The sequence below is a fragment of the Pelodiscus sinensis genome, chromosome 5, assembly GCF_049634645.1.
Source record: "Pelodiscus sinensis isolate JC-2024 chromosome 5, ASM4963464v1, whole genome shotgun sequence".
Lineage (NCBI taxonomy): Eukaryota > Metazoa > Chordata > Testudines > Trionychidae > Pelodiscus > Pelodiscus sinensis.
In genome coordinates, this window is record NC_134715.1 from 76,878,970 (window position 1) to 76,902,890 (window position 23,921).

General features: G+C 45.2%; 1 protein-coding gene and 1 long non-coding RNA gene across 4 annotated transcripts in view; one reads left to right on the top strand and one right to left on the bottom strand.

Annotated features, from left to right (window-relative positions):
* Positions 1–56: 56 nt before the first annotated feature.
* Positions 57–23,921, top strand: part of LOC112546681 (uncharacterized) — a 141,124-nt gene continuing 117,259 nt past the window's right edge. The window contains exons 1-2 of the long non-coding RNA XR_012904275.1: positions 57–200; positions 22,512–22,740. This is a non-coding gene — a long non-coding RNA (uncharacterized LOC112546681). The remainder of the gene's footprint in view (positions 201–22,511; positions 22,741–23,921) is intronic.
* PDLIM3 (PDZ and LIM domain 3) overlaps positions 18,581–23,921 on the bottom strand; it is a 34,481-nt gene continuing 29,140 nt past the window's right edge. For all 3 annotated transcript variants that reach the window (XM_006128461.4, XM_006128462.4, XM_006128460.4), the window contains 3 exons: positions 22,584–22,714; positions 21,385–21,496; positions 18,581–19,453 (listed from right to left, as the gene is read on the bottom strand). In XM_006128461.4, the coding sequence (XP_006128523.1) occupies positions 19,264–19,453; positions 21,385–21,496; positions 22,584–22,714 (433 nt within the window). In that variant the 3' untranslated portion in view covers positions 18,581–19,263. The remainder of the gene's footprint in view (positions 19,454–21,384; positions 21,497–22,583; positions 22,715–23,921) is intronic.

The following is a 23,921-nucleotide window of genomic DNA, read 5'->3' on the forward strand; positions in this document are numbered from 1 at the left end:
GCACGCGCGCCCCCTGGAGGCCATGAGATCCACCCGCCCAGCCCCACCCGCTGCGGGGAGGCTGGCGCCCCCTTGTGGAGCAAACCCAGCGCGAGCTTTTCCGGCCAGCTGGAGGCAGCTCGTTCGGTCTCTGGCGCGTGGGGGACTGGGGAGGAGCTGGGGCTGTGCAGTGTTAACGACCGCGTGTGGAGCAGAGGCAGGTAACTGTGTGGCGCCCTGTATGCTGGGGGCCGGTGCAGGGACACTCGGGGGCAGGGTGCGCGCTGCCAGATGGGCAGCCTGCACGGAGAACACCCGACAGTATTGCACGGAGCCCCGTTGGTGCAAAGCACATCCCCTGCCCTGAAAAGCGGGCCCCCCTCCAGCCCCTGGCAGTCTTCCCTGGACCGAAACCTCAGCCACTTAGCACAGCCGCGCCACTGCCAGCTCCCCCCTCGCTGGGTGCTTGGCGTTCCTTGCAGACCCAGCTGCTGCAATCAGGTCACAGCTCTCCTTACTAGCCAGCAAGCTGCCAGCCCCGTGGTGTGGCGCAGAGCACAGCTTGTCTGGGAACCCAAAAGACCCCAGCCCCCGCCAGGAGGCAAAATGCAAAGATTCCCCAGAGCTAGTATTTTTGACAATACTGCAATCAAATGGACCATACCCATATGAAGCTGTTCCTTTGTATATACAGAAGGATTTTCTCTTGTCCCATTGTCTCTGGTAATGGCCTTCCCCCTTCCTCTGGCCAGGCATTTGAAAGTGTGCTGTCAGTACTTTACAGGTATATTTTTTCACACTGTGTGCTTGATAATAAGCCTTGGAAAATTAAAAATACATGTAATTTATGGTCAGTTTATCTCCATGCTCCTACCTCGCTGCACCTTTACGGCAGGCAGGCTTGTCTTTAGCAGTGGCCAGCATTGAGACTGATTTTTAGTACTGCATGTTTTTTAAGAACATCATTGTATTTTTATTTAAAGAAATAAGTTTTAAATTAATCTGAACTTTGATTTACTTCCCTGTCTGCCCATTTAACATTCTTGTATGACTCGCATTACCATAATATCTGTGTGCCTCCCAAGCTTTATTGTATTTATTCTTACAACACCCCTGTGAGAAAGGGAAATGTTACTGTCCCCATTTTACAAATGGGAAAATGAGGCACAGAGTGGCCAAGGTTTGGATTCTCAAAGGCATTCAGGCATCTACATCCCACTGATCAGGGCCTAACAGTATGTCTATACTGCAGCTGGAAGTGAGTTTCGCAGTACAGGTACACTAGCAGAGCTTAAACTAGTGTGCTAGAAATAGCCGTGTGGATGCTGTGGGTTGGGCTGTCAAGTCTAAAATGGGTCGGAGCTCAGGTTTCTAGCCTGAGGCTCTGCCAGAGGTACAATGTTCACATTGCTGTTTTCAGCCCTAATGGCACATGTCTGTCACAATTTGATTTACTATATTTTTAGAGAGTTTGTCTGAGACTATGTCTGTCTGTTCAAGAACTCTTCCTGAAGGGTAGGAGCTAGAACTACCAATTGTGGTATGCAGTTTCCTGTTATGATAACTTAAAGCAAGGTAAGGATTAGGTTGTGCCAGGAAAATGGGATGTGCCCAGAATGGGCTTGCTTCTCATAAATCCAAACAGAACAGAGATGGAATCACCAGGCAGGTGAAAGGGACTGTCTGGGGACACACCTCCCCCTTTCTGGGACTACTTACAGGCCTGAGCTGTAGTAGTTCAAAACAGTGATAAAGTACATTCAGGATTCACTGGTGTGGCAGCCTGACAGGTCTCCTGCTCCGTCAGTCACGATAAACGTTCAGCTGCATGCGTTTTTGTACGCTTCCTCAGTATATCATGCCAGCTCTGCACGGGTAGCTAGCATAATAGACTTTACGGGAGCTCCCAAAGACCACAGACTTGGATATGATACAAAGGCAACTGAGTCAGGTTTATTGTTGAACAAAGTATACTAATAGTTGTTGGTAGCCAAATGGCCTTTGAGCCCCTACGTATTTATATCTGGGGCAATAGACCCGGCTTAATTGATAGTATGGATTTTACCATTGCCCCCTAGGCCGTCCAAAGAATTAATTTGAGGTATTCCAATATTTCTAGACAGAAATGAATAATTTATTATACACATTGTACATATTATTTTATACATTAATGACGTTTGGTACCTCCCCTTGTCCTTTAATCCAAAATATTGACTACCCATTGTTATGCTTTCACTTTTGTTGTTTTAAACTATTTTATTATGTACTTAACTGGGTGTCTATGTACTGTCCAGATGGGATGTACAGTAAAACTCCAAGGCTACGTCTACATTGGCCCCTTTTCCGGAAGGGGCATGGTAATTTTTGAGATCGTAATAGGGAAATCCGCGGGGGATTTAAATATCCCCCGCGGCATTTAAATAAAAATGTCCGCCGCTTTTTTCCGGCTTTTAGAAAAGCCGGAAAAGAGCGTCTACACTGGCCCCGATCCTCCGGAAAAAGGGCCCTTTTCCGGAGGATCTTATTCCTACTTCAAAGTAGGAAGTAGGAATAAGATCCTCCGGAAAAGGGCCCTTTTTCCGGAGGATCGGGGCCAGTGTAGACGCTCTTTTCCGGCTTTTCTAAAAGCCGGAAAAAAGCAGCAGACATTTTTATTTAAATGCCGCGGGGGATATTTAAATCCCCCGCGGATTTCCCTATTACGATCTCAAAAATTACCATGCCCCTTCCGGAAAAGGGGCCAATGTAGACGAGCCCCAATTGTCTGGCATCCAGTGGTCCAGCACTCCCGATAGTCTGGCAGCAACTGGAATCCGGAAGTGCTCCAGCCAGCTGGACAATTGGAGCTGCTGTGAGCCCCATGGGCGCTCGCGGCTGGGAAAGGGAAGTGGAAAGGAGGGGAAGGGGATTATACCCCTGTGACAGGTCTGCTGGGACCCACACTGCGTCTGGCTGGGGGGTGGAGGGTGGGCGGGGAACGGCACAGCAAGGGGCGAACCCTCCGCCATTTTGCTGGAAGGTGGGGGAAGCCCCGTACTGCCGCTGAGAGTTTTTGGGAGGGGAGCGGGCTCCCCACCCTCCAGACTGCAGTAGTTATTGCTGAGCAGGGGGGTGAGGAGCAGCGGTGCGGGACCAACCTGGCAGCACCCTAGGTGCTCTGCTCCGCTGCTTCCCCAAGTCTGCTGCTGCCACTGCTGAAACTGACGAGCGGTGGACTTGGGGAAGTGGTGGAGCAGAGCAGCTGGGGTGCTGCCGGGTTGGTCCTTCAGCGCTGCCCCCAACCCCCCCTTCTGCTGCAGTCTGGGGGGTGGGGAGCCCGCTCCCCTCCCGGAAATTCTCAGCGGCGGTGCAGCGCAGCCAGAACAGGGCAAGTTCGGGGATTTAGCTCTCGCGGCTGTGCGGGGCTTCTCCCAAGTCCCCGAACTTGCCCTGTTCCGGCTGCGCTGTGCCACCGCCGAGAGTTTCCAGGAGGGGAGCAGGCTCCCCACCCCCCAGACTGCCGTAGTTATCGCCGAGAAGGGGGGGATGTGAGGGGCGGTGCTGCAGGACCAAGCCGGCAGCACCCCAACTGTTCTGCTCCGCCGCTTCCTCAAGTCCGCTGCTGCCGCTGCTGAAACTGATGAGCGGTGGACTTGGGGAAGCGACGGAGCAGAGCAGTTGGGGTGCTGCCAGGTTGGGCCCACACCTCTGTCCCTCACCCCCCTGCTCAGCAATAACTACTGCAGTCTGGAGGGTGGAAACTCCCGAAAACTCTCGGCGGCAATGTGGGGCTTCCCCCACCTTCCTGCAAAATGGCGGAGTGTTCGCCCCTCGCTGTGCCGTTCCCCGCCCACCCCCCGGATGCAGTGCGGGTCCCGGCAGACTCATCACAGCCCCCTTCTGGAGTACCTCCTGATACTCCGGCATATCCGATAATCCGGCACCACCTAGGTCCCAAAGGTGCTGGATTATCGGAAGTCTACTGTATTTACATACTTCATGTGCTTTTATTAATAATAGCAGTTCCAGTGAAGAGACACTGATTTGCAGAGAGACATTTGCTTTGACAAGGCCTGTCTATTACTCATAATATAACTTTAGTTATAGTCTGCACATTTTTCATACGACTGATAGATTTTATTTGCCAACTGTGTTAAATCCCTTATAGTGGGCCTGGGGATGTTAGGCCCGGTGATTGGTTGAGAAATATAGTTTTATGATTGAACCTTGGAGCACTGCCAGATAAGAAATATATATGGATAATGTGGATATGGTTTATATATTTGTAGAGTATGTGGACACATGGATGTGTACCTATGACGCCATCTTATACCAAAGTATAATTATATATTTTAAAAAACATGATGTGCTAGTCTGGCATTTTTAAATGTAGTGCCACAATAGGAACACATTGAGCGAAGGGAAAGTGAATAGTTTGCTACATTTCTTACTCTGGTTGGAGTGTGCAGGAGGGAGATGAACCTGGACTTTCCCCAACAGGGGGATATGCCCCACTCTTCCCGCTGTTCCTGCCTGAGCTGCATTGGCCTTGGAGAGACGCTTTTCACTTGATCCCAAACTGCTGTGGTGAGAGAGGGCTGGGGTAATCCTCTCTCCCTGGGGAGGGCTGCATACTGAATCCTTCATATCCCAGAGCAATGATTTAAATGAAGAAAAACAAAAATTAATTGAGTTAGGACTAGAGCAACGTTGAATAAATCTTCAAGTATTATGTAAATATTGTAATTTTGTTGATAAAACAACAGCAATAGGTTGATCAAATCAAAATGCTACCACGAGGCAGTCCTACCATAGTGGATGTATTCAAATCTTACACATTAGCCCATACATTCAATTTTAAATGTCTATATTAATATCACATCTCATGTTTTACCTGAGACACTAAAGTTTTTTATGCCCACTACTATACATACATGTGTGGTAGAGTCTGTTCATCTTGAGGGTCCTAATTTAAAATTGTGTTAAGTAATTCCTCAGCTTTTCCTGGGGGGAGGAAAATGGCCTGAATGCATAAGAGAGAGCCTGATAATTGTCTTTCATTTTTTGAGATATTAGAGAAGTTTTCAGTTTTTATACTGTGGCCTGATTTTTTATTATATAATTTACATTTACAAAGTTTGCACATATGTTCATGGCATCAAATGGTTATATTTGAAAAAAATTAAATTAAAAAATCTGGGAAAGTTGGACATCATTACCGAGGGAAGATCTGCAACGATGCAGTCACAAAGATATAAAGTGCTCTCCACTCTACAGGATAAAATCTCCAGATCCCATGAGGATTATGATTCTCAAGAACTGAATAACCATAATATTTAAGTTTCTCAGACTCTCCAAATAGTTCTAGTGTTTATGCAGAAGTATGCAGTGAGCCTGTCATACACCTGTCGATCGACAGCTGAAGAGTAGTGGCTGGAGAAAGGCCAGCAGTATTACACAACGACAATAAAATGTAAATCCTACTCTTAGATACCTCCTATGAAGCCAGAAATAAATGTTTGTAATTTTCTTGGCCTCATGACTGAGATCAAGTCCCTATCCAAATACTAAATGTACCACAGTAGCTTCCTGTGAACACAACCAGATTTCAGAATTAATTGTTTCCCTTCAGCAGCTGAATATATCTTAACATTAATGCAGATGAAACAAATCAGATTTTGTCAACTGAGTAGAGAAAGAATTGATTTTTCAAAATTTTTTAAAATATTTGTTTTATATTTAGAGTCATGGTCTCCACTTTGGGCCTCATTTGAATCTCATCCCAAATAACACCAGTAACATTCCATTGTCTTCAGTGGAAATACAACTGATTTACATCAATGTAAGGAAGCTCAGACAAATCCCTTTTACTTTAGTGAGGTTATGCTGGGCAGAAGAGTTTAAAAATGTCAGTTGCATCATGCTATATCGTTTAAAGGGTTTTTTAAACTAAGCTTTTGAATTCACCCTTAAGAAACAGCAGTAGATAAAATTCTTCAGAACTGGGAAAGTGGAAGGCAACTTGGATGATAGTGATCATGAAATGGCAGAGTTATTGATTCTAAGGAGTGGTAGGAGGGAGAACAGCAAAATAAAGACACGGGTTTCAAGATGGCATACTTTAGCAAATTCAAGGAGGTGGTAAGATCCCATGGGAAGCACTTCTAAGAGGAAAAACAATTGAAGACGGTAGTCTTTCAAAGATACATTATTAAGGGCACAAGAGCAAACTATTCCACTGCATAGGAAAGATAGGTAGTAAGGCTGTCAATTGATGTGCGTTATCGCCTGTGATTAACGCAGGGAAGGATTAACGCGTTAATGCTGCGCTACCCCTTTGAAGCACTGTTCTGGCGCTTCAGAGGAGCAGTGCATTAGGAGCCTGGGATCAGCTGGAGTTCCCAGCTGATTCTGGGCTTCCGTAGCACTGTCCCTTTGAAACACCATCGTAGTGTTTCAAAGGGAAAATGTATGCAATTAATCATGTGATTAATTGAGATTACATTTTTTAATTGTGCGATTAATCGCGATGAATTTTTTTTAATCACTTGACAGCCCTAATAGAAAGAATGACAGGAGACCACCCTGGTTTACTCAGGAGATCTTGAATAATTTAAAAATCAAAAAGAAGTCCTACAAAAAGTGGAAACTAGATCAAGTTAGCAAGGATGAATATAAACAAATAACAAGTACATAGGGGCAAAATGAGAGAGGCCAAGGCACAAAACGAGATCAAATTAACTAGAAATATTACAAGAGTAACAAGAAAACAGTCTACAAATACATTAGAAACAAGAGGAAGACCAAGGACAGCATAGGCTCACTACTAAATGAAGAAAGAAAAACAAAAGAAAATGTGGAAATGGCAGAGATGCTTAATGACTTCTTTGTTTCATTCTTCCCCAAGAAGATTGATAGTAATTGGCTGTCTAACATAGTGAACGCAAGTGAAAATAGGGTAGGTTCAGAATCTCAAATAGGAAAAGAACAAGTTAAAAATTACTTAGCAAAATTTAGATGTCTTCAAGTCACCAGGGTCTGACGAAATACATCCTAGAATAATCAAGGACTGCCTGAGGAGATAACTGAGCCATTAGCAATTATCTTTGAAAAATCTTGGAAGTTGGGAGAAATTCCAGATGACTGGAAAAGGGCAAATATAGCACCCATCTATAAAAAGGGAAATAAGGACAACCCAAGAATTACAGACCAGTAGGCTCAGCTTCAGTACTAGGGATGTTAAAATGTGTGTAGTGGATGAACTGTGTAAGCACTGAAATTTTCAGTGGTTATATGTGGGGCAGGAACTAGCTCCCTAGGATCTGGTGTGTTGATACAGAGGCAGCAACATAGGATGGCAGGTGGCTCCACAGTAGCCAGTGTGTGCCCAGAGCCAGCTTTTAAATGCCCACACATACTGGCTCCTGCCTGCTTCCCCATGCTGCTAACTATGTATCAGAGGCAGCAGCTCAGATGTTAGTGGCTCCTGAGAAGCTGGACTAAGAGTTGGATGTGGCAAATAAACTCATGCTTATCAGTTACCCATTTAAATGGCTACACTCTGGGTACGTCTAGACTACAAGCCTTTTTTCTCTTCCGAAAAGAATATTTTGAAAAAGCCTCTTTTGAAAGAGGGCATCTAGACTGCAACTACTTATTTAAAAAAAAACAAGCCGCTTTTTCAAAAGAGAGTACCCAGGCAGTCTGGATCCTCTCTTTTGAAAAATCTCCGTTTGCATTCAAGAATGCCTTTTTTCAAAAGAGCACTTTCGAAAAAAGCCGGTCTTCCTCATAAAATGAGGTTTACTGCGGTCTAAAAAACCGCTGCATTCTTTCGATTTAATTTCAAAAGAATGCGGCGGCAGTCTAGATGCAGGGAAAGTTTTTTTTTTTTAAAAAAAGGTTACTTTTTTCAAAAAAACCTTGTAGTCTAGACACATCCTTACATCCCTATTTTCTACCAGGAAAGATGATGAGCAAATAATTAAGTAATCCATTTGCAAATACCTAGAAGATAATAAAGTATGTATTTATAAAGAACAAATTACGTCAAACCTGGGGCACATGCAGGCGCGCGACACCGGTGCCCAGGCGCGCGGCTTGGGTGGCGACGCCGGCCCTGGGCCCACGGCACAAAGCGCTCGGGCGGCCCCGGCCCTGGGCCACATGCTGGCGCCGGGTGCAAGGGTATCCCCGCCCCTGGCGTGCCCCAGGACGCGCGGCCCCGCCCCCGGGCACCCGGTGCGTGAGTGGCCCCGCCCCCGGGCATCTGGGAGCCTCTAAAGGTTGGGGACCACTGTTCTACAGGCTGCACCTCTATAAACTGGAACTCTCTAGTCTGACAACATCCATGGTCCAGAAGGACTGTGGATGTTCCAGGATCAGAGAGTCCTGGAGTGCTGCAAAGGGCGTGTGAGGGAGCCCTGTACAATGCAGGGGGAGGAGGGAGGTGCATGGGCTGTGGGGGAGGTGGCTCAGTTGGGCTGGGGAGGTGGGGTGGGAACTGGAAAGCCAGGCATGTGGTAGGGCTTGGAGTTGGTGTGTGGCTCAGCTGGGCGGGGGGGAGAGAAATGTCATGCAGCTTAGCTTGGCTGCGGGGGGGGGAATGGTAGCTCAACTGGGCTATCGGGAGGAGCTGGGAAACCCGGTAGAATGGCAAGGTGGGGTGGGGCCAGCAGCAGGGGGCCTGAAATGACTTCCCCTGGTCTGGCAAAATCCCTCATCAGGGACCAGTCAGGTTCCAAGGGTGCCAGACCAGAAAGATCTAACCTGTACTACCCTCGTGACCCAACCTGTTGCGAATGAGGGAATTTTGCGGATCAGGGAAGGTCCCTCTGCCCCCAGCCTCCTAGCATGCTGCTCTTCCTTGTGGCTGGCTCTATTCTGGAACTACTTGAAATGTGCTCCGGCACCGCAAGGCTTGGACTTGGGCTCCAGCCCTATTTCTGCCCTGCCTGGCCAGGGCTTCCTGTGGATGGGGCTTGCCAGTGGCCCCACTGCTGTCCCACCCTGCTGGGTCTTCCCAGGGACAGGGCTTACCAGTGGGACCTGCTTCTGCTCCACCCAGCCTGGGATTCCTGGGGGCAGGAATGAGGCTCGCTGGTTGCTGGCGGCCCCGCTTCTGCCCCAGCTGGATGAAGCTTCCCAGGGATGGGATTTGCTGCTGCCCCATTTGGCCAGGTCTTGTTGGGGATGGAGCTCACTGGCTGTTGCTGGCCCAAGCTGGGTCTCCCCGGAGTTGGGGCTCTCTGGGCCCTGCTACTGATGGCCCGGGCTGGGGCTCATACTTGCTGTACCTCTAGCGGACTTGCACTCCTGCCATCAGTGCTCTCTGGTCCAACAACATCCATGGTCTATCTGGACCATGGATGTTACCGGAGCAGAGAGTCCTGGATTTAGGAGGTTCAAACTGTAGTAAATATTAGGGTTATTTTGTTACAATTGCAGGTACAGTTTTTGAGCTGTTAATGTGATTATTTTTAAAAATTCATGGTGTTTGGTTATGCTGAGGAGCTCAAATGAATGACTAAGTCTCTTGCTATTAAGGATTTCCTCACACAGCGTACGCATATGTGCTGAAAAAGTATTAGTTGCACAAGTTTGAATGGCTGTTAATTGGTACAATTTAATACCTTCCTGGGGCTCTTCTTATCGTTAAGCTACCTCTGTAGGATAATCTGTGAAGAAGGCTGGAATACCAAATAGCTCAAGATAGACTCAGTCTCTTTATTAAGCTCTCAACTAATGATACCTGACCTCACAAGTATCAAATGGTAGTACAAACTTCTGGCACTCACAAATGTTTTACATGTCCTTCTACAACCCCATACCTTTTTGGAGAAAGGAAGATGTAGTTTCACAGTCTTATGATCTCCTTCTCAGGATCTGCTTTCTTTTTTTCACTGAAAAGAGATGTATATAGTATGTTGCTTCTACCCTATAGAGAGTACTTGCATGGGTACCTCTTCCAAGGTATGGTCTAGGTTGCGCTTGAGCTCTGTAATACAGGTTTAACCTCTCTGGTCCTGGACTCTCTTGTTGGGCACCATCTGTGGTCTGTCACGATCGTGGATGTTGCTCGGCCAGAATCCCTGTGGCTGGGAGTGGGGGCCGACTGGGCAGAATGTCTGGCAGTTGGGGGCCTGGTCAAGGCTGGATCTGGGAGCAGAGGGAAGCCAGTGGCTAGGTGTCAGTTAGGACCTGGAGCACAGCCAGGAGCAGATCTGGACCAGTGGCCGGTGCACAGTTGGTGTGGTGGGCAAGTGGCAGGTGGAACGGTGGCTGAAACAGTAGTCAGGATCAGAGTTGGTCAGTGATTGGGGGCCACGTTGGTGGGCAGGAGCTGAGCTAGGGTGGTGGTGGTTAGAAGCAGAGCCGGGCTGGGAATGGAGCCTGTCCACTGGTTGGCAGTGGAGCCTGTCCAGCAGCCTGGGCACAGGGAGCCCGATTGGGGCCAGGAATGGAGCCTGGTGGCCAGAGCCAGGAGCAGGGTCAGCAGCTATAAGGGGAGCCCTGGAGTGGGGGGCCGATGGCCTGGAAGGGAGCCTGGCAGCCAGCAAACTCCGTTGTTCAGGATCCTGAGAGGGGTCCTAAGGAGGTCCATCTTGTATTATTAGCTAAAATAAAAATGACTAACCCTACTTCAGGGGAATATACATAGCTTAGCAGAGTAGTACACATAGCTTAGTAGCTTTCTGTATAGTTGTGGCTTACAAAGATTTCAAGGATATTGAGACTAAATCCTCCTCTCACCTTTCCAGACACATACACATGCACAGACAGTTCCTTCTGAAAACTCAAACATTCTCTGTTGCTTTCCCATTACTGCACATCTGCTGTTCAGTAATACATTATCTTGTAGGAAACTTCATCCACAGAAACAAGCATTTGATTTTTGCTGAATGTCATTTTGCTAGTGAAATACAGTTGTGTATATTTTCCTTCAGACTATAGGCAGAATGAAATTCTATCACTTGTATGTGAATTTAATTTTTTTAAAATTGTGAGGTATCAGAAAAAAATCATACGTTTACATTCATATTAAAAATATATCATGATCTGAAAACCAGATGGTAATATGAAAAAAGTGTAATTACTGTTCTAAATATCCCTTAAATCAAAAGGACTTGAAATATATATGGGTTGAATTATTGCTTTTCCGTGGGCTTCCAGCAAAGAGGAGTGGGTTGTCGCACTGCCCCATGGAACAGGCTGGAAGGGAGATTGAGAGTCTAACTCTGGAGTTTCCTCTTGCTCCAAGTGGGAAGTACATTGTGCCAGATCTTCATGAATCATAAATCACCTGCAGTGCTGTTACAGTTAGGGATGTAAAAGGTTAATCAGTAGGGACTGGAGCAGTTTCCCATCCACCCTGTTGTGATTTTTAGTGGTTACATGGTTACATTTTTTAATAAATTTTTACATCCCTAGTTGCAACTACACTGGTCAGACCCCCCTGATTTCTTCCCTCATGCACAATTGAGGGAATAATGGCTCCTTCCCTGGCCTGCTACCAAATGTAGGCTCATCATGTAGCACTGTAATGTGTTGTTTTTAGGGATATGAATAATTAACAGGTTAATCAGTAAGCCTCACCATAAGGGTGAGGCTTATTGGTTCCGGTTCTCCAGTGAGGACTGGAGCAGCTAGCTCCCTGCCTGCTGTGGTCAGAGGGGCTGCTTGCTGTGAGGGACTATGGCAGGGGACTGCTCTATCACCACTCAGGCAAGCTGGGGTGTGAGTGTGTGCGCTTCAACCTATCTAGGCTGGAATGGCCCCCCTGCTTACGTCCTTAATTAGTTAACCGGTTAAACGTTATAGTTAACCAATTAAATGGGATTTTACATCCCTAGTTGCTTTATATTGCGTTTCTCTGTTGCACAGTCATGAATGAAGAAACTTCTTTTTGGTTTTTGGTTTGACTGTTTTGGCATACAAAAGTTGACAATCATACATTTTTCATTATTTTTGCCTTTGATTCCTCTGTCTCAGCCCTCTTCTTCATTGCGCACTGTACTTTATTTAATATAAGTTTTTTGTAGGCAGCTGGATTGCTTATAAGAGTCTTAAAAAAGGTTAATTCAGGCTCCCGAATAAACATTTTCTCTCTCTCACTCACTCTCACAGTACCCTCGCTCTCTGTGTTTTTCACAGATTAACAAGGGAGAGAAAAATATGTTTTAATGTAGAAAAATATGAATGTCAAGCTAAACATTTAACAAGAAGCTGTAATGAAGTTGTAGTGTCTTTTAACAGAAACAAAATACAGGACTATGTAGCACTTTAAAGACTAACAAGATGGTTTATTAGATGATGAGCTTTCGTGGGCCAGACCCACTTCCTCAGATCAAATAGTGGAAGAAAATAGTCACAACCATATATACCAAAGGATACAATTTAAAAAAATGAACACATATGAAAAGGACAAATCAAATTTCAGAACAGAAGGGGGGGAGGAGGGGAAGGTAAATGTCTGTGAGCTAATGGTATTAGAGGTGATAATTGGGGAAGCTATCTTTGTAATGGGTAAGATAGCTAGAGTCTTTGTTGAGCCCCACGCGTAGAGTGTCGAATTTTAGCATGAATGACAGTTCAGAGGATTCCCTTTCAAGTGCAGATTTAAAAGGCTTCTGAAGCAGGATGCAGGTAATTAAGTCGTTGAGACAGTGTCCTTTCTGGTTGAAATGGCAAGAAACTGTTTTTTCTTTGTGATCCTGTCTAATATCTGTTTTGTGGGCATTGATCCTTTGCCGAAGTGTCTGAGACGTTTGTCCAATGTACAAAGCAGATGGACACTTTAGGCACATGATAGCATAAATTATATTTCTGGATGAGCAGGAATATGTGTTCTTGATCTTATAACTCACTTGGTTAGGTCCAATAATGGTATCAGCAGAGTGAATATGTGGACAAAGCTGGCAACGGGGTTTGTTGCAAGGGAAGGTACCAGGGTTGGTATTAATGTGGTATGTCCTGTGGTTGTTGGTAAGAATCATCTTGAGGGTTAGGTGGTTGTCTATAGGAGACTATGGGTCTGTCTCCCAGAGCCTCTTGGAGTTTAGTATCCTGTTCCAGTATAGGCTGTAGTTTATTGATAATGTGTTGGACAGGTTTAAGTTGGGGGCTGTAGGTGATGACAAGTGGTGTTCTGTTGTTGGTTTTCTTGGGTCTGTCTTGAAGTAGATGGTTTCTAGGTATTCATCTGGCTCTTTCAATTTGCTTTTTTATTTCTCCGGGTGAGTAGTTGAGGTTTATAAATGCTTGGTAGAGATCCTGAAGTTTCTGGTCTCTGTCAGTGGGATTAGAGAAGATGCGGTTGTATCGAAGGGCTTGGCTATAGATGATGGATCGTATGGTGTGTGCTGGATGGGAGCTGGAAGCATGTAGGTAACTGTATGAGTCAGTGGGTTTTCTGTAGAGGGTGGTGTCTAATTTTCTATACTATTTGATCTGAGGAAGTGGGTCTGGCCCACGAAAGCTCATAATCTAATAAATCATCTTGTTAGTCTTTAAAGTGCTACATAGTCCTGTATTTTGTTTCAGCTACACCAGACTAACACGGCTACATTTCTATCACTTGTCTTTTAACAGATTATGTTGAGATGTTTTAGATTTCAAATAGTGTGCCTTAATATCATGAAAGAAACCTAAATAGCTGACTGGGACGTGTCTTTGGACAAAAAGTGTTAAAGCCGTGTTATAGCTTTTATTTCTGATACTATTTGTAGTTTGTACATTGTGAAAGGTGCATCTTTAAGTGTTTCATATGCCCCAAAATACTTTCGCTGTTTATGTAAAAGTAATGTAGTTGGAAAATACTTTTTACACCTGTTGATCAACATCTGAAGAGTCCAGATAACAAACATGTGAAATCTATACTTAGCATCTTAGTCTCCATCCAAAAATAAATGCTTATAGCTGTACAGGGCTCTTAGTTTTAAAAAAAGCATTTGTGCATAGTTGACATCGGTGGCATGGTAGCATTAAGCTACCATGATCACTGGCCATACCATTTTTAAAGGTCTTCATTTTTGAGTTAGACATTTTGTAAGGAAAATGCGCCTAGAACCATTGACACCATACAGGAAAAAAGAATGTAGGTATTGGGATGCTCTGGAGAGTGTTGCTGTAACTTCTATTTAAAATTTAAATATATCTATATAGAGACTACAGGACAGAACTCCAATTTTTACCCCCTGCCTTCTATGTTCTAATCTAGTATCTGAAATTCATTTAGGAGTGGAAACCCTTGTTTAAAAGCTTCCCATATGTATTTACTCTAGTTTACATTGCTGTTAAGTCTTTGACATTGAATGGTGATACTCACCGTTAGATAAGATTATCTGTCAGATTTGTTAATGTCACTTGCGGTCTCAGATATTGTCTCAAAATAGCATCACATCATGAAATAATGCCACTGAACTTACCCAAAATGTTTTGCCATTAAGTCACGTTCTTCACCTTTCTTTCAGCTTGACAGCTTTCATATTTACTAACCTGCTGATTTTTCCAATTTTATGTATAAAACTGTCTAGGAAGATAAGAAGAGGTGAGTTGCTGATGCCTGCTTTGAAATGTATCCTCATGTTCCCACTTTCTCTCCGCAAAGATGGAGGATTTTAGCTGTAATGGGAAGTTTAATTTTGCTTTCTTTTCTCAGTGTACAAACCCACAGATGTGAAATCCACAGATTTGAAAGCTAATCTTGCTCTAGATCACACAGAACATTAGAAACAAGCACAGAGATGTAGAGCATTAGGGGACTTGAAAAGGTCATCTAATACATCCTTCTTATACGGAGATGGGATTTAGAATGCCTAAACAATTCTAACGGGTGTTTGTCTAACATGTTCATAAAAACCTCCAATGACTGGGATTCCATAACTTCATTAGGTAGCCTCTTCTATAACTATCCATATCATCAAAACATAAGAATAGCCATACAAAAGTTGGTCTAGCCCTATATCCTGTCTTACAGCAATGGCCAATGCCATGTGCCCTAGAGGGAATGAACAGAACAGGTCATCGTTAAGAGATCCACCCCTTGTTGCTCATTCCCTGTTTCTGACAGACAGACACTATCCCTGCCCATCTTGGCTAATATTCATTGATGGACTTATTCTCTGTGAATTTTTCTATTTTCTTTTGGATGCTGTTATAGTCTTGACCATTACAATATTGTCTGGCAAAGAGTTCTGCATATTGACTGCATGTTGTTTGAAAAAATACATCCTTTTGTTTGTTTTAAACCTGCTGCCTATTCATTTCATTTGGGAATCCCTAGTTTTTGTGATATAAGAAGGAACAAACAGCACTTCCATATTTAAGTTCTCCACATCAGTCATGATTTAATGGACATTAATCATATCCTCCCTTAGTTGTCTCTTTTCCAAGCTGAAGAGTTCCAATCTTATTCATCTCTTTTTATAGGACTTGTCTATCCATATGCCTAATAATTTTTGCTGCTCTTGTTAGAATGTTTTCCAATTTCAGTATGTCTTTTTTGAATCCGAGCAACCATATATGCGTTAGGGATGTGAAAATGCATTTAATGAAGTAACTGTGTAACTGCTGAAAATGTCAGAGATTGCATGCAGGGGAGCAGTCAGCTCCTGCCTTCCCTTTCTCCACACTGTTGCCTCTGTATCAACAGAGGAGGAGGGGCAGGCAGGAGGGCAGTGGCTCCCAGGGAGCTGGTGCATGCAGGGAGCCAATTTGTAAATGTGAAGGTTAACCGATGAGCCCAGGCTCATTGGTTAACTATATACGGTTACACTTTCACATCCCTAATCTGCATGCGGTATTCAATATATGGGTATACCATGGATTTATATAGAGGCAATATGATATTTTCTGTCTTCTTATCTGTTCCTTAATGATTCACATCTTTTTGTTCATTTTTTGGACTACGCTGCACATTTAATAGATGTGTTCAGAGTAGGGATGTTAGATAGTGGGCAATAAAATAGTTGAGTAACCACATGAATTCTTAGCGGTTAGTTGACTATTCTGTAGTCTCCAGTGGTGGGGCTGGAGTCTCCTGTGGAGCCCCTTGCCACCCTGCACTACTGCCCTGTATCAGAGGCAGCAGTGCAGGGTGTCAGACTGGAGCTGATCTGCAAAGGGAGGCAGTTTGAAAACCATCTTCCCTTGTGGACTGTCTGCCTGGTGCCCTAAACTGCTGCCTCTGTATCAGCTGAGTGGGGTGGCAGCAGCCCTTGTTGCTGGAGGTCCTTGCTCCCTGTGGACAGAGGCTGTTGGAGGAAAGGGAGGGTAAGGGGGAGGCTGCAGCGAAGCCAGATTTCCCCTTGGACAAGGGCTGCTGCTGGGAACCAGCCTCTGTCTTGGCTGGTCCAAGCTCGCTGCAGACAGAAGCTGCTCTGCGGGATGTGGAGCAGCCTCTGTCTGTGGGAAGCTTGGACCACCCACGGATAGGGGCTGCTGCTGCAAAGCAGCCTCTGTCCACTGCGAGCCACAGCCTGCCATGGGCAGAGGCTGCTTTGTGGCAGCCTACCCTGCTCCCCCCCCCCACTACTGCCTCTGACAGAGGAAGCAGCATGGAGGGGGAGGGGCAGACGGCACTGTGGAGCCCGTGCTGGGGGGAACCGGCTTTTAAGCCAGCTTCCCTCCGCACCAGATCCTGCTCCCCCCTTCCCTGTGCTGCCTCTGATACAGAGGCAGCAAGGAGCGGGGTGGGGGGAATGCAATAAGCCTACGCTTATTGGTTAATCGTCTAGTTCGGTGTTTCTCAACCTTTCTTTATAAAGTACCCCTTTAAAAAAAACAGGAGCTGCTCTGGCAGAGGCTGTCAGCAGCCCCAACCACAGCATGGGGGTGGGAGCTGGCAGCAGGCAGCCTGCCCCAGCATGGGGCTGGAGCAGTTCCCCCCAGGATCCCACTTAGTAGGTTAACCTGATTATATGGGATTTTACATCCCTAAAGTGAACTCTGCTGTAGTGTTGAAAATGCCATGCTTCTGATACCCCAGTGAGAGAAGTGCATGCTTTCTCTCATTTCATACCAAAGGCAAACATTATACTGTATAGATTTATTTCTCTCTTCAGTTTTTAGTAATAAAGAAATGAACAAAACAAACATTAATTTGAAAACATAGATTACATTTAAAGGTTCTCAGAGTTATATACATTGCTTGCCTTCCCACTTTCAAAAGAAAATGTGGATTTACTTCAGAGAATTTCATCAATGGATATAATAGTGCATATAATCTTCCTGATGCTTGGAAAAGTAATTATATTTGATGTCTGAAAGTTAAGTAAGGTACCATCTTTATTTAAAAAGACATATTGTGTACCGTTTGTGTGTATGTACATTCTTATTATATTTAATATCTGGTGACATGCACACATTTTATAAATATATTTAAATTTTGAAATAGTACATTAAGGCACCTTGCAAATTGTTGAAATACATAGGCATTAGGTTTCAGATTTCAAGATGCAAACTTCAGTGGGCTTTTCTAGTATCTGTGTAAAACCGTGGCCCCCAACACGGTGCCCGCGGGCGCCATGGCGCCCGCAGGGGCATTTCCATGCGCCGCCAGGTGCTCGGGGCTGGCCTGGCACCGGGCGCATGGCGGGGGGAGCGCCGGCCCCAGGCACGCGGCGCATGGCGGGGGGAGCGCCAGCCCCGGGCGCGCGGCGCTTGGCGGGGGGAGCGCCGGCCCCGGGCGCGCGGCGCTTGGCGGGGGGAGCGCCGGCCCCGGGCGCGTGGCGCTTGGCGGGGGGAGCGCCGGCCCCGGGCATGCAGCTATGGGGGGGGAGGCCGCCCCCGGGCATGCGGCTATGGGGGGGGGCGCAAGTGTCCCCGCCCCCTGGCGCCCGGCGGGCGAACGGCCACGCCCCCTGGCGCCCGACAACCTCGAAAGGTTGGGGACCACTGGTGTAAAACATACGCATAATGTTAGTTTGAGTCAGTGTTCTGCGTGTTTTAAGCTGCTATGATAAAATGGGAAAATACTTAGGGGCTTTCTGTAGTCAGTTTTTCATGTCTGCTAGATTTGCATGCTTGTTATGGGAGTTAAATTTGTACAGCCTACTTTTAAATATAATCATAAACAATTTACTATGGTTTTGATATGGTAAACAGTAAGACTCAATTTTTCACATAGGTGTGCATATAAGTGTTCATGGACTTGTATAAATACCTGTTGGAGGCACACAGTTTTTCAGAAGCACATGAGTAGAGGTGTTTACCTATACATACCAGTGAAGGCACACAAGATTCAGACTTGCCATGCACATTGGAAGAAATGCAAGACTAAATCTGGCATGAGCAAAAGTGCATTCATAAATAGACATGCACCTATTTGAAAATTTGGTTCTTAGTGGATTTCAGAAAATACTCAGGATGAACATTTTCTTTGACATTCACCAAGTGTTTAGTATAGGATGTTTTATTGGTATATTTTAATTCACAGTAATTATAAATGCTACCAAAGTTTTAAATTTACCAAAGCTAATTTCATTATGATCATGCCTGTCCATTTTTGCTGTTTGTGTTCACACGTCCTCCACTAAAATTTCATAGTAAGTGAAGCAGGATTCATTCTCATTGTAGTTTGTACTTTGCAGTTCACTGAAATAATATGGGACATTGATTCTACTCCACTTTAAGTAAGCATCATTGTGCTTGATGTTTTTATTATATAAAAATAACATCAGTTTTTTTTGTTACATTAGTTGTACCAGGAAGTGTAAATAGACTCTCAAATATCAAAGCAAGGAAAACAAAACCTATTATTGTGTAACACAGTAACAATAGTTTAATGATTTTATGGCTGAAGCAGACATAGATAACTGCAGTTTGGTAGTATATGTGTAAAATTCCTGGGTTTTTTTACTCTTTGAGGGATTGAGTAGTGGGAGTTGCTGGTGCTCAGACCATCTCAGAATCACTCATAGTTACTAAGATTTTGTGCAAAAATGTAGTTTATGTTGAAACAAGTTCTAAACAAAAATACCTTAATTTCACAATTCTATGTATTGTATTTGCTATGCAAGCATTCAACTCTTTCAAATTATTTTATCCAGTATAATATGCCATACAAAATGTTAATTGTCTTATTTAATTAAATTATACTGACAGCTTCAAAGAGAATTACTTTGCAAAATGTTACTGGTAAATATGTTATTGCTGGTTAATGACACTGCTGTGTCACTTCCGCCCCCAAAAGAAAATGTTTAAAAGCTGCTACTGTGGATTAAGGCAGTACAACCAGTTGTATTGCTGCTTTAAGCTGCTAACATCTTGGCGAGCATGCATGTCTGTGTGTCTGTTAGTATAGGACTAGCACTTTGGATAAACAGTAACTGCTTCATATCCTTCTGGTGGCCTCATGCGGGCTCGTGCATGAGTTTCACAGTATAATTGTCCCTCCACAAAAAAGTAGCCCTTTTGTTTGAGGTTGGTATTGCAGTCAGAGCACACAAAGCATTCTGGGTGCCGGTACTTATCACGAGCCTTCACCACTGTACCACTGTCAATGAAAATAAAAAAGAGAAAAAGAGATTAATAGAGGAAAATGAGGTTAAAGTAGAACAGAAATGCATTGCAACATGACACACAAAATAAATACTGTTTCTCTGAGAGGTTTTTTAATAGTGCCTGCAGAGTTATATGCAGGTTCTGCGGAAAATATTTTAAAGCTGGAAGTTGATTCTGATCAGTCTTTTTCTTGAGTAAATATAAAATGCCATATGGAAATCTCAATTTTATATTTTCTTGAGTAAATATAAAATGCCAACTGGAAGATAAGCTTTTCAAAGAATGCTGCCTCATTCAGTTATCACATAGAGGGTAAAATGCAGCCCAACAACAAGGTCGTAAGAAGTACTTAGAAAACAAAAGTTCCTCTGTCTTGGTCTCCAAGACCAGAGTTTAGGATTCTCTATATTCCTCTCTGGAATTACTGATACCACTGAGATCTGCCGAGAATTTCAAAGGAGCCAGAAGGAGTCAGAACTAGGGTTGCCAGATGGCTGAAAGAAAAATACCGATTCCCCCCCCCCCCCCCCCCCCCCCCAAAAAAAACCACTGGGAAAAATTTTGTTGAAGGGAAAAAAAGGGGGGGGGGCAAAGTTGTTGAGGAAAAAAAACCAAAACAACCCCCCCCCACACACACACACAACCTCTGAGAACCCGGATCACTGCTAGCGGTTACCAGGTAATCATTAAAAAAAACAAACCAAAAAAAAAAAAAAAACCCCGAACACACTTCATGGGGGGACAGCCAGGAATGGAGCGGTGCTGGCTGAGAAGAGGGGGGGAGCCCTGGAAACAGCTAATGGGGGGGGGGATGGGGCAACGGGGCTGGCCGGGGGAGATGAAGGGACCAACGGGAAGCAGGGCTGGTCATCGGGGTGGGGAGGTCGGGTGGAATGGGGCTGGCTGTGGGATATCGGGGAAGGGGGGACCGGCTGGAAGGGGGCGGGGCTGGCTGGAAGTAAGGGGGGGCCGGAAGCAGAGCTGGTGGGGGGGAGGGAGGTGCAGTGCACTGGTCAGGAGGAAGGGGGAGCGGGAAGCACAGCTGTCGGGGGAGGTGCAGTGGGGGGGAGGTGCAGCGGCACTGGCCGGGTGAGACAAGGAAGAGGAATGGGCCGGTGGGAAGCAGAGCTGGGCGGGTGGGGGTGGGGAGGGGGCTGGCTGGGGAAGATCAGGAGGGGAAGTGGGGGAGAACTGGCCAGCTGGCTGGGAAGTGGGGGGGCAAGTCGGACAGCGGGGAGCAGGACTGACCTGGGCACTTGCTGCCTGTCCCGCGCAGGCTCCCGGCGATGCACGAGCAAGGAGGAGGCTACCCCTCCTCATCCTCACACTCAACCAATTAAGGGCTCCCAGCAGCAATTGTGGCCCCGCCTCCCAGCCAGGACTCCCAGCCGCTCCCCCACCCACGCTAGGCTTCTGTCCAGTGTGCAGACGGAAAAATCAGAAAATACCAGACATTGCACATGTCCGGTATTTTCTGATTTTTTTTTACCGGATAGAGCGCGCAAATACCGGACTGTCCAGTACAATACCGGACACCTGGCAACCCTAGTCAGAACTCCCATTGATTGGGAACCTTACTCCATTAGGCAGCTATGAAAATCCCAGCCTGAAACAGTACAATCTATATTGCTCTTTTCAGTATACACCTGTTAATGACTGAGTGGGGCAAGAGATACCAAGAAGTTTGAAAAGTGAAAAAACTTAAATGTGAAAAGTGAACTGAATGTGCATAAAATATTTCACATGATGTTAATGATTTTGGAATTTGAACAGTTTATATTTTAAGTATTTCAGTTCACCTGTAATATTTTTTCTAAAATTACAAACAGAAAATACTTTAGAATAGCTTTTTATATTTTTAATCCCTTTTTAAGATTTACTGTATAGCTATAATTTTATTAAAATTAAAAAGAAACAACTTACACAATGCCATTTCCACATTTGTCACACAATGGCACTTTTTGTACACTTCCTGCACCAGAAGGTGTCTTTGTTACTGGTGCTCTCACACTCCTCATACCAACTGGACGTCCATCTGAAAAACAGAACATTCTCCATTATTTAGTATAATACAGAAGCATTTATAAATAAGGTCTAGTTGAATTACAGTGTATTTGTCAAAAAATTGTGGCCAAGTTGCAAACAAACCATAGTACATTTATTATTTATGGTAAATATAATCCATTATTATTTTTCCGTAATTTTCTGCAGTTGGCTATCTGGGTTGAGAGTAGGGGCTCCATACTGTCAAAATTGCCGTGGAAGCCTAATATTGCAGAATCTGCAATTTTCACAATATCACAAAAAAAGGAAGGCATTATTTATAAGCTTGTGCTTTTATTCAGTAATGTTAGAGTTTCTCTATATAAGCCAAAGAACTTACATTTCCTTTGAGGCTTTTTTTTTTTTTTTTGAGGAGCCAAACCCTGCATCATTAAAGTCAGTGGGAATATTCTCATTAACTTCAGTGGGAGCAAGATTGACACTGAGTGCTGTTCTTTGTTAACGTCAGCTAATGAAAAAATAAATTCTCAGCTATACAGTTAACCTTCAAATGCATTCTGAAAGATTGACACAATATGAATAATGTGATGATGCAATATTAAAAAGTCATATCAAAATCTAAACAATTTATTATGACTTTATACATAAACATGCAAACTGTATTCTTCTCTTCTACCAATTTTCTAACATTTTGTTTTTTATTTAGAAGTGTGTGTGGGTATATGAGAAGAATCTTAATTGAGGAAAGAGCTTAGAAATCTTCCCCATTCTTTTACTGGTTTAGAAAGATGGCAAATTTTCTTTCCCCATGTCAGGGGTATTTTTTCCACCTCCCCCCAACATTTTCTCATGTAAGGTTTTTATATCTCAGTCAAAACATCTTTGTACATTAACAGACTTAAAAAACCTGACAGAATCTGAAAAATGTGTTTGATAAATGGAACTCTTAAGACTTGTTAATTGTCATAGCACCTGTTAAAAGGAGTACACAGATAAAATGTGAGGTTGAATTTTAAAGCTATGATTCCTGTATATCTTCTTTTCAGGTTTTCCTTTTTCCACACATGTAAAAAATAAAAAGTGCTGTGAACAGATATATCCAGTAAATTGCCACTAACCAGAATCCTCGGAGACTAAATCCTGGAGTACCTTAAATGAACCAGACTGACGTGGTTGACTGGATCCTTCCTGATTGTCATACAACATCCTGTACACATCAGATTGAGGTACGGAGGTTGGTACTGGTTCACTGCAACATAAACAAAGGATCAGCAGGTAAGGAGTTAATCAATATAAATTCAAAGCAGTAGAGCAACCAGATATGAGTATGATTCAATAAATGAAGTTTCAATAAAAAAATCAGTTGACAGAATCATTGAGTATACCTTTCACCCAGATTGGTATGCTTTTACAGTGGTGAAATTCTATTGTGATATCTTTCTTAATTTAAATACATACAAGCAGTCCCCGGGTTACGTACAAGATAGGGACTGTAGGTTTGTTCTTAAGTTGAATCTGTATGCAAGTCGGAACTGGCGTCCAGATTCAGCCGCTGCTGCAACTGACCGCCAGTTCTGACTTACATACAGATTCAACTTAAGAACCCCAAGCGTCCCCAAGTCAGCTGCTGCTGAAACTGATCAGCGGCTGATTCCAGGAAGCCTGGGGCAGAGCAACTCTGCCTCGGGCTTCCTGTAGTCAGCGCTGGTCAGTTTCAGCAGCGGCTGACTTGGGGATGCCTGGGGCAGAGCAGCTGGGGTGCTGCTGGGTTGCTCCAGTAGCACCGCTCCTCGCTCCTCGGCGCTACTGGACCAACCCAGCAGCACCCCAGCTGCTCTGCCCCAGGCGTCCTGATTCAGCCACTGCTGAAACTGACCAGCAGCGGCTGAATCAGGACCTGGGGCAGAGCAGCTGGGTGCTGCCGGGTTGGTCCAGTAGTGCCCAGAGCGGCACTGCAGGACCAATCGGCAGCGCCCCAGCTGCTCTGCCCCAGGGTCCAAAACAAAAGCCTGGTCTGCTGGGGGGGGCCACACTAGCTGCGCCCCCCCCCAGCAGACCAGGGACACGGGGAGCAGAGCCGCAGCGGCAGTGGGGTGCCGCGCCTCTGAGGCTTTGCTCTGGCAAAGTCTCAGAGGCGCGGGACCCCACCACTGCTGCGGCTTCAGTCCCGGTGCCTGTGGTCTGCTGGGGACGGTCCCCAGCAGACCACGGGCACCGGGACTGAAGCCGCAGCCGCGGCGGGTTCCCGCGCTTCTGAGGCTTTGCTCTGGCGGTCTCCAGCAGACCAGGGGCACCGGGGCAGCTTACGAATGGGGCTTTCTCGCCCCGGAGCTCGCAGGTAGCAATCCGCCACCTCGACCTCCAGGGCGAGAAAGCCCCGTTCGTAAGTGCGGATCCGACATAAGTCGGATCCGCGTAAGTCGGGGACTGCCTGTATTCCTGTTATTGCTGCACAG